The sequence below is a fragment of the Paralichthys olivaceus genome, chromosome 3, assembly GCF_024713975.1.
Source record: "Paralichthys olivaceus isolate ysfri-2021 chromosome 3, ASM2471397v2, whole genome shotgun sequence".
Lineage (NCBI taxonomy): Eukaryota > Metazoa > Chordata > Actinopteri > Pleuronectiformes > Paralichthyidae > Paralichthys > Paralichthys olivaceus.
Genome location: NC_091095.1, coordinates 12477455 through 12488514, shown reverse-complemented (window position 1 = coordinate 12488514; position 11060 = coordinate 12477455). Strand labels below are relative to the sequence as shown.

At 44.6% G+C, this 11060-nt stretch overlaps 1 protein-coding gene across 2 annotated transcripts in view; it reads left to right on the top strand.

The window, feature by feature from the left end:
• Positions 1 to 5298: 5298 nt before the first annotated feature.
• The window catches only part of rnf220b (ring finger protein 220b), a 29572-nt gene continuing 23810 nt past the window's right edge, over positions 5299 to 11060 (top strand). For both annotated transcript variants that reach the window (XM_069522002.1, XM_069522001.1), the window contains exons 1-2: positions 5299 to 5588; positions 6799 to 7410. In XM_069522002.1, the coding sequence (XP_069378103.1) occupies positions 6819 to 7410 (592 nt within the window). In that variant the 5' untranslated portion in view covers positions 5299 to 5588; positions 6799 to 6818. The remainder of the gene's footprint in view (positions 5589 to 6798; positions 7411 to 11060) is intronic.

Genomic DNA, 11060 nt, shown 5'->3' with positions numbered 1-11060 from the left:
CCTATTACCAGCTCATTAGCCTGAATCATACAAGAATTAGACTGCAGCCTGCTGACAATAGCTCAGAGAACGGGCCTTTTTCTTCTCAGGAGTCAGGGGTTAAGTTACCAATCAAAATAGCCACGCAGATGTATTCAGACATTTTAATATTGGCCATTGTGGGAGCTCTAAAATTTTTTAATCTCTCATCGCCACGGCTGCCCCCCAAGGCAACTCAAATAACGGTCTTCAGGAGGGGGGTTGGTGTTCAAAGAATTGATGTACCCTGTGGCATTTGGATAATTGTGTTGGAATTGCCACCACCTTGAACAGTTTTCAGGCTTAGCGCCCTCTCTTTTTCTTTTTTCTTTTTTTACTCCCTTGCTTAGCTGGACTATAAATCTCTGCGCTCTCACTTCTAATTCTTGGACTTCAGGTTCTCTTCAGCTTCACTGCAGCACCTGAGCATCTGAGGCAAATCAGAGGGACACACTAGGAACCAATATACTGACTGTGTTAGTGCTCTCAGTATATTGGTTCCTGGATAAAGTGGGCCAGGTGTTGCTTCCGTACCAATATAATGTAAACCACCAGAGGGGGCCAGTGATGAGGTTTGGGCCAAAAAAAGAATCCAACACAACCAGATGCAAACTCACAACACTCTTTTACATGTTTTACAACTGCTAAGCGGATTATTTGTGTCTCACCTGTCAGGTCTCCCTCCCTCTTCCTTTAATTTCCTGCTGCTACCCATGGTATAGCCCCCCCACCCACACACACACACACACACACAACACTCTGTGGTCCTGTCCTCTCCCAGGGTTCAGACTAATGACTAGTGACAGTCCACTGAGGGGAGCGAGCTGTTTGCAGTCAGCAGTGCGTTTGTTGGTAATTATTTTCCAGAGTGTCACATTAGTGTCAGCCTCATGGCGGTGAGAGAGGAGAGCGGACGGGGCCCCGGCTGGCTGGCTGGCTGGCTGGATGGGTGAGGCAGGCAGAGAGGGGAGGGTAAAGGGTGTGATGTTTGGTGTTGGGCAGTGTTGTGTTTATGTGTGTACATGTGTGTAGATTGAAGTGGTTGTGGTGGGCTGAGGACACAGGCTGTCACTACTCTTTACCGTTCGCCTCGTGGCAACATGAGACTTAAGATTGAGGATGGAAGTGAGCAGAAGTAAAAGAATTGGTACACAGTTTTCTCTCTTGTTAGCATAACTGTGTCTGTCTTAAAGGACAAGGCTGGAGATATTCAGCATGAAAAGACCAACAATGGTATTACTCTTATTTTATCATGCCGTAGACGGACTGTTCAAATCAATGAGTCACAACAGTGAACTGACTGACATCTCCGTACTTTTTAATGAGGTTATTCTGAGTCAGCCTTCATGTAAACGTGCCACTGTAAATATTCCCCTTAGCACATCAAGTGCATATTAATACGCAGCAGAAAATTAATTGCAAACAATGTTTTACACCCGTTTGTGCAGCAATCGTTGTTTGTCTCTAAGTGTTGGCATTGTGATACACTGGTGACCTGCAGGGTGTTCCATGCCTCTCTCAGGATGTCAGCTCCAGCTCCCCCTGGAACCCTCTGTGGATACACAGTATAATGGATGGATGTGAAGCTGTGAATATGTGTAGCTGTGTAACTTTGCCTCTTCTTTTACACTTTAGCAAGTAGTTTGCACTGGGCTCCATTAATTAATCTTCCTCACATCACTATAATCAGCACCCTGCTTAGCCTTTTTAAAATTTGAAACTACTACTGTGAGGGACTTCTGCAGGATGAATTTTATTTTATTTAACCAGGAAGGTCCGATTGAGACTAAGAATCTTTGAGCTGAGTGCCACAGACAGGAGTCAAAAAGTATTTAGACACAAACTATTGTTGGTTTGGTTTGCTACTAAAATGCATTCTTGAACTTATAGTTTGAGAGTAAGTTACTTGAAGTTGCACGCTCTCCATTCCTTATTTTCTTTCCCTAGTTAATATTTCCTTCTTGTAAAACGTCATAGATCCAGAGTGATCTCATAAAAGTACATTCAGTTCAGGGGATTCCATTTCAGCTATATTGAAACAAAGTTGAGTGAATGCAAACTGTGTGCGGTGAATGTGAAAATATACAGGATACTGGCGTATGTGTAAGTGAGAGAGAGAGTTTGTGTGTGTGTCTGTGGTGGGGGGCAGTCACCAGCCCCCTTGGGAGGAAGCGATCAATGATTGAGACCATAATGCACCTCTCTGTATTCCTCCTCACATTCACGCTCACTGGATGCTTTGGAAGCTGTCACACACACACACACACACACACACACACACACACACACACATTGTCACATGTTCGACAGCTCATCTCTCACACGTTCCCTTCCACTCCATCTTGTAGCTGTCTGGTCGATGGCCTCTCTCTCTGTCTCACTTCCACTGCTCAGTCTTTGGCAGACAGCTCTGCTCTGGCGCTGTCTCTCGCTATGTTAATATAGTAGCTAACCTCTCTCTCCATAGCAGCTACCACACAGTCTCTACGTTGATATAGTGGGGCGAGTGCAACACTCCACCGCACAACTACTACCCAACTGACTCCAGAGAACTGAGCACTCTTCATCTCCACCACTGTTACTGTCTCTGTGAGGACCCAGCCGGGGGGGCTACGTCGTCCTGCACACACTGAAACTTTAATTTCTGGCTCATCTCTCTTTTCATAACACAAACTTAATCTTTGCCCATTTTCATAATCTTTTTGTTTTTATTAGGGAGGACTGTATGAATCTGCAGCAACTGGAGATTGTCAGTCTCACAGCAAAAGGCAATTATCACTAATTGGTTTGTGGAAATTATCACAGCAGTAACTTAGTTTACTCCGAGTCCCCAAAACAATCAGCGAATAAGGACGAGGAGAGTAGAAAATAAAGGCACAGAGTATTTACTGTTTACAACTCTAATTACACATTGAGAAGGTTAAAAGACTCTGCTGATGACCTCTGGCATCGTAATAAAGGAAGTGCAGAACTCTCATCATGTTGATTTAATTTGCCACAAATTATTTCTTACATTACACATGGCAGAAACTAAGATGTAGATTTCAAATAGCTTGAAAATTATTCAAAACTCTATTTAATGTCAAAACGCAAAACACTCTAGTATCTAAAAGACGAGACATGTTGATGAAGCTGATGAACAAGACCAACAATGACACAACGACCAAATCAAAGCATAAACCATATGCATTAAAGATGCTCCGCTCTTGTGTGTGAAAGCTTGTGTATGGCCGTCAAGTAGACAGCCTATAGTGACTCACCTCCTGCCAGAAAATGAACACATACAATTAACATCACATCCCATCATCCTCAGCTGAGCGCGTACGCCTGTAATTGGCTGGCTGACCAGCCTACGTGGCTCCGGGTGGCAATTTATTCTGGGAGCCACGCAGTTTACCCTGGGCGGCTAACGGCCCCTGTGCCATAACCTGGCTGAGGCAGCGGGGACATCATTAACACTTCACTGGGCTGCAGGACACACACCCATCATCCACTATACACACCACCCACAGCCACATAGCACACGGGGCAAATTGGAGGAACTGGGTAGAAATAATAATCATAATGTCAATGGAGCCACTTGTGGTGGTGTGTTCACTGATCAGCTGGCAAATGAGGATATTTTTGGCAGGTCCATGGTGAAATAATGGAAAAGCAGTTTCCTGCTGTCAACCTATAGATTACCTTTAATTATTGATGTGTAATGAAACAAAGGTTATTCTTCCCCTGAGCACATCTGGTTCTGGATTCTCAGTCCAGTCTTGTCTCTAACCCTGACCTGTGAGCTTGTCTGTTTGTGTGGTGGCATGCAGTTGTCTAACCCCAAAACAATGTGTGAGGGAGTGGGTGCTCCATAAGTGCAGTAATGACCTTGCCTTGTCACAAGGAAGACATGTGTTAGGCACTTCCATATTGGTCGGAGGGTGAGACTGTGAGTTAGTCTGGACTCTGTTTTACGTGTCCATTAAAGGTCTTCATCTGCTGTCTGTCCCTCTGTCTCTTCACCAACCAGGTGTCTTTAGGAGTGAGAGGGAGCGGCCCTCGAGGAAGCTTCTATTTCAGGGAAGGCTTTTGAGGATGTGAGGGACAGATGAAGTGTCCAGGCTAAATCGTGGTACTCTTCAGTCTTAGGTAATGTAGTCATGCGACCTGAGAATATTTATTTCTATATTCCAATTATCTGGTGTTTTCAGCCTGACTTAGCACCCACTGATCTCCAGCTCTGTCTCCCCACAAGCCTCCTCCTTGTGTCTTCTTCTTGGCTGTGATATTCCCAATCCACTCATTTCCTATCTCAGGACTCTCTCTCTCGCTCTCTGATTACACACACACACACACACACACACACACACACATGCACGCAAGCAGGCAGGCTCACAGCCAAATGGCTGTTCATTAAAGACAGGGACCTGAGGGGAAGCAATCGTCTGAGAGACGGAAATTGCGTGTCACATTAGATTAGCAGTGTAAAGCCTCTGGATTGGCTCCGGGGAATAAGGAATTATTTCAATTACATTATTTCAAAAAGTCTTTAAGCAATACCAATACCGATAAAAACAAATTAAGAGTGATTTGGGCTGATTTGTGGCGCTCTGAGCTGTGCTTTCTGACAATGTGCTGGAGATCAGATATTAATAATGTAGATATTAGGCCGCTGCGTGTAATGTGTGGAAGTTGAAAGCAGATTATCTGTGACAAATAATACCATTGGTTTGCATTGTGTCTCATCAAAGGGGAATGTTTCCAAGTGTCAGTCACACTGTGCGCTCAGTGAGGCATGGAGGAGAGGAGAACTCCATCAGCTGCCATTCACACGCGAACAAAGCAGTGACACCAACTCACAGAAAGTGATGATCTGAGTGTTAACCTGTACAACTAACGCACTGAATTCAGACTTTTTATACGGAAATGTCTTGAACTAGAGCCTGAATGTTCTTTCACTTGTCTGATGTGCTCTCCTCCAATTTGCAGGTGCTTACAGGTGTAAAACTTGCAAACAATACAACAATAATGATGAATAGAGAATATAGTTTTAAAGTGTGTTCCTTTCCCAGTTATCTCTATGAAGTCTAAGGTCTGACATATGCCAGAAGGTTTTCTTGTGGCAAAACCGAACACTGTTCTTTTTCTTTTGACTCAATTTCACTCTTAACCGAGGGGCAAGAAATTGAATGTGTCCATCGCAGGCAGAGCGTCTCAGGGGGGAGAGGGGGGGAGGCTACCGAGAGAAAGAGGGGAGGGAGAGAAGAGGAGGAGGAGAGGGGGGGTGTCACACGGAGCGCATGAAGGAGAGGCAGACCGACCCGCAGCTACAGTCCACTCACATCCACAGCGACTGCACCTCCTTCAACTCAACGCACCTCGGCACTAACACAACTCCGTAACAACATCTGGAGGAAGAGGACGGCTGGAGAAACCGCTGGCCACAGCTGCACCGCGCGTTGTTTCCTCTCCTTTTCCTGCGCGTCCCGGAGAAAGTGCCGCGTCCCCGCAGAGACCCAGAAGTTGGCGGAGAGGGAGAGAGTGAGAGAGTTGAGGAATACATCTCTCTCTTTCTGTTCTTCATCACGGTGAGAGTCTGCACGATAACACGAGTGGTCACAGTTTCATTTGTTGTTGGTGTACTTGGTTTTTTGGTGGCCATGTGTTGTGCGCGGGGGTTTGAGACTTGGAACTTGTGCGCCCCGTCGCTGCAAAACTGTTGGACGCTCCTGACTCGCGCGCAGAGACTTTAGAGAAAATCTTTTTTTTTACGCATGAAGATGTTAAATGTTGATCTGACCTGTGCGCCTGCAGATGTGTGAAAACACACGTGTCTCTGTGTTGCCACTGAATCATGAAGAATGTGATATTGTTTTTATTTGTTAAGAAAAGAAAGTCGATTAAACACGTGCGCAAACTTCATTCTCATTCTGGATAATTTCGAAAACGTGTTTTGGTTCATAAAAGTAAAAACAAATTGATATATAAAGTGTTGTTGTTTTTGAGTTAATCATAAACCAAATTTTCACATTCAGATTTAAGCAGTTTTTCCACAAATGTCAGTGTTTTTCTATTTGTTAAATTTATATTAGAAATAGTGAACATTAGATGAAGCCGTTTTTTCGATTGAAATATGTCACAGTCCAACTTGTAGCTTGTAAAGAAACCACATTTTTATGTTTTCGTTTTTATCCCAGGCTTTTTGTAAATCGTTTTTTTACGTATTAGAATAAACATCTTAAATCTATACGTTAAATGCAACGATTTTATTTAATTGGACACAATCAACGTGATTTACAATTCATCGATTTACTGAGATAATTATATACAATGTGATGATTAGTTAATTATTCACAGAGAAAAAACAAGAGAAGTCTTTCTTTTTCCAAATTTGTTGGATTTTCCTAAATGTAATTGTTTACACCACACTATCAAATTTATCTTTTTCAGGTTAATCTGTGTTTTTAATTAGTAATTATCTGTTTACAGCCACAGTATACTAGGCCTCCTCCAACCATTTTATAGAAAATGAAATTAGCCCAAAGCCTTAATTGTAAAAATGCTTCCAGAGTTGCAACTGTGTTTCATAAAATAAAGACATTATGATTTTTAATTTTCTTGAATAATAATAAAATATAATTTTTGCAAAAATAAGATATTTCCTTAATTATTAGAAATCAGTAATGTTGAAAGGAAAATAATAACTTTTTGTTTAAACTAAATAAAGCGTCTTTTTGGGATGATGAGTATTTTCCTCTCACGTTTAGTTCAGACTCTCCTTACTCTCTGTCTCCTCAGGACCACTAACAGGGAGGTGAATGGACCTTCACCGCCCCTTCAAGATGGACAGCCCCTCTTACCTGCCAGCTCCACTGGCCTCCCCTGCCCTCATGGTCCTCGCCTCCACCGCCGAGGCCAGCCGAGACGCCTCTGTCCCCTGCCAGGCGCCCAGGCCCTTCGGCATCCCCGCTTCCATGGAGAAGGACCTCCACCTCCCCTTCCCTTCAGCTTCCTACACATTCACCTCCATGTACCAGCGCCAGGGCCCCATGTCAGGCACCTTCTCCTCCCGAGACTTCCCGGCCTCCTTACTCCACCTGCACCCTCAGTTCACCCCACCAAACCTGGACTGCTCCACGCTCAGCATGCTCAACCACAGCGGAGTGGGTGCCTTCCGACCTTTCTCTTCCCCACAAGAGGAGAGGGAGTCTGGGGGTTACCAGTCCGCTTTCACCCCGGCCAAGAGGCTGAAGAGCTGCTTCCCAGAGGTGGAGGGGAAGGAGTTTGACTTTGGCTCTTTGGGCGGCTGCCTCAAAGCTGGGGAGGACTCAGGGAGGAAGCTGTTCTCCATGTCAGGCCTGCTGTCTGATGGAGAGGCCTCATCAAGCCCGGAGGAGCGCAAAGAGCACAGTGAGTACTTGACTTACAGACACCACACATCTGATCCATTTTTCTGTAAACATGCACAGCTTCCCCTGCTCACATGTAAAACACACACAAAGTCACGTCTCACGACTTTTAAAGCTGTGAAATCTGCTAGAGTTTAATTGAGCACATCAAGACCTTGCTCCCCCGACACGGCAGCACAGATGAGATTTACATATCCTCTGCATTGAGCAAAGGTGATAAATTGAAAGGAGCCTTTATCAGCAAAGATGTGTCTGACAATATTTTCCCCTTTTGCACTCTGGTCTTCATCGTCTACCAGGGCAAAGTGTTTACAGAGACCGGCTGTGACTGACTTTGACACAAGTAAATTGAATAGTGTCACTTATTCAGCTTAGTGATCATTAGCCACATATGACCATTAGGCCTTTTGGAAGTCAGACTTTTCTTGGCAGCTGAGCAACACAAATACATCGGAGCGTATGGAAGCTTGACATAGGAGGAGTACGAGTTGGAACGAATGACACCCTGTCAGAGATAACGAGGTGGCAGAGATAGAGAGGAAGGGATGGAGGAGGATAGAGAAAAAGAGAGAGGGAGAGAGAGACGTGACGATGCGCCTCAGCCCGAGCATCCCAACGACAACCCTCAGCTCAATATGGCCGCCCACACCAGTCGTCTGATTTGTTGACAAATGAGTGGGAGAGGTGTCAGTCAGCATGCTGTGGAGGAAGAGACGCTCCTCATTACTCCCGGGGATAATTGCCCGAAGACGCGAGGGCACAACACTTGCTTTAGTGGGAGATGGGAGGGGAGGCAGAGAGAGAGAGAGGGAGCCGGAGTCAGGAAGGCAATGCTTGGCATGATGGGAAATCAAACCCCCTCAGTGGCGGTCGCCAAGGGGAGCGCCTGACAGATGAAAGGGACCAGACAAAGACAGAGAGAGAGAGAGCACCCAAAGGCTCTGCAGATCAGAGGGGGACACCATCGAAAATAATGACAATGCTAGCAGGGGGAGGGGGGGCAGAAGGGGGGAGACGCTCATGCACGCTCTCGTACATATCACCTAAAGGAAACTTTCATCCCACACATAAAGGGCGGAAGCAGGGACGAGTTGTCTTAAGAAAAGTTTGGATTGTGTGCCGTGTGTGTCTCTATGCATATGTGTGTGTCTTTGTTGAAACTTGCTGATTTTGTCGCGGGTTGGGGGCTGAGTGACAGGGCCAGGGAGGCGGACTGGCAGGAAGGAATCTCAATATGGAATTTTAATAAGGACGAGAAAGGAAGAGATGCCAGGCGGCACGCTGGCGTGAGAGGTGTGTCTGTCTGACAATGTTTGCTCTGTGCACTCGTGCATGTGTGCACCCCTCACCTCCTGATTTTGGGAATCTCATTTGGGGAATGTTGACAAGGACAAAAGACGGAGTGGAACAGAACATGGGGATCACCCCCCCACCTCCCCGTCCAAAAAAAGTGGGGGAAAAAATGGATTTGAGCACATTGGAAGCTGCTTTTCCAGCTTTATCCAATTAGATTGGAGCTCAGGCAAACTAAGAGCTTTAATGCAATTGAGCTCCCAGCACTTTTCTAAGTCTGACATACACTTGTTCCTCTTGACTGGGTAACAGACAGTCACTTCAGGACCAAAAGTCTTAAGTGTTAAGCTTGAAATCTTCTTGGGGTATGAGAGTGTCTGCTGCTCGCACACTGCTGCAGCGATGGCAATGCAAATTCTCACTGAATTACAAACTAGACCATAAAATCCTACTTTCATACTTTCTAAGTTATGTTCATTAGTGAGTGTCTGTGTGGATGTCCAGTGAGTTCCATGGTCTCCCCTCAAACATGTCCACATTAGAAATGACGGATATTTCTTGACATCACTTGGGACATTACACTGTTACTGTCCAATGCTGCTGAATCTTAAACTTTGCGGAGGTATATCATCAAGAGTGACGTGATGGTGCTTGTGAAAGCCTTCCACTGATTTTATTGAGAAAACACATTGGGGAAATATAAATTCTCTTCAGTTCTGTGGTGCTATCTTTGACTTTTCTGTGTGGGAGTTTGCATACTTCTCTAGAGTTGATAAATTACTTAAGGATCTAAAAAGATTTGTGGATCGAGTGACATGCATTGTTAGATCAAGAGTTCCCCAAAAGTAATTTAAATCATATTTGCCACTTCTTAACACCAATGACAAAGTGCTCTAGATCCTCTTTTACCTTCTTGTAAATCTACACAATGAGCAGGTAGGGCTCCTCTTCCTATCATAACCAGTGGATGTCTCCTGTCCATTTAGTGTCTCTCTGATAAATTTTCTCTCCAAGACTCGCATCTTGTTTTATCAGGGAAGGTCTGAGACGCACGGCGTGCTCTGACAGCTGTTCAAACAGCCATGCTCGCTTTCAAAGGGCAGATGTCTTCGCTGGAGCGAGTCATGCTTATTTTCCTCGGGGAGATGCTTTCCGCCGCAGGCCTGAGCTGGAACTAAAATGGCCCTTTACCAGAAACACAAGTTGGGAAAGCTGAGGCGTGGAGTGGCGAAAAAACACACCTCGGCCAGACGCTGACAGTGTGTGTTTGTGTGTGTGTATGTTTGTATGTGAGTGTGTGTGTGTATCTTACTGAGGTGGCAGAGCTGTGATAACTGGAGCCAGATGTTTGAGAGCCCCTGTGTTGTGATACTTGTAACATGTCGAGCTCCTGGATGTGGCTGTTAGAAAACTGAGTACTGTATATCAGTGTGGTCACTGATTCATCTCCTCTTTATTTCTTTTTACTCATTCAAATGACATGTCTGTCCTGGAGCCTCTTTGACAATTACAATTTCAGAGTCTTGCATTTCATGAATGTTTGTTGCTCACTATAAACTTACACACCTCTTGCATGTGTTGTCACAATAATGTCTGTGATCAGTGAAACAGAATTGATGGGAAAGGAAATTATGTCATGTTGCAAATTTGATGAAATTTGTATTTGATGCAAATGAAATGATGCAAAACTTTAGAATGTCAGTTACTGCTTTTTATTGTACTTATATATAAATATATAAATATATAACTGGACGATGTGAATCTCAGGGCTAGTTTTCTTACGGACGTGTTCTTTTTAATTCATATTAAGTCAAATTTCAAAACATTGCTTTTTTCAAACATCAACTGCACAATGTACTGCACAATGCACAATTCAATAAGCATGAGACTTACACTACCTCCTCAGCAACTATTGAATCAGGTGTTAAACATGGACAAAATTCCTCACCACAATAAAACCCGAGGGCCTTTGAGTAAGATACAGACTTCTCTTACTGGCACGAGACACTCGCCACATCCTCACCTGAGTGAAAATAAATCCTGTGAGTTAATAGAGGGCAAACATTTAAGCATAACACTCACTTGTGGTTCTCAAGCAGACGCGCTCAGTGTGCAAGTGTTCTCCACGGTCGGTTATTCATGGGTTGTTAGCGGACTAGTGCAGCCCCCAACAGAATCAATATTACATAGATTCATCTTAGATTTGGCACATGGATTATCTGTGCAGTGACGTTTGATGGGTTTGAGCTTGTTCCAGACACGGCTTACATGCTTCGTTCGGGTTTGTGTGTGTGTGTGTTTGTGCATGTTTGAAGGTGGGTGTGATTCTGCATGTACATGTTTAGACAGATATGGCTT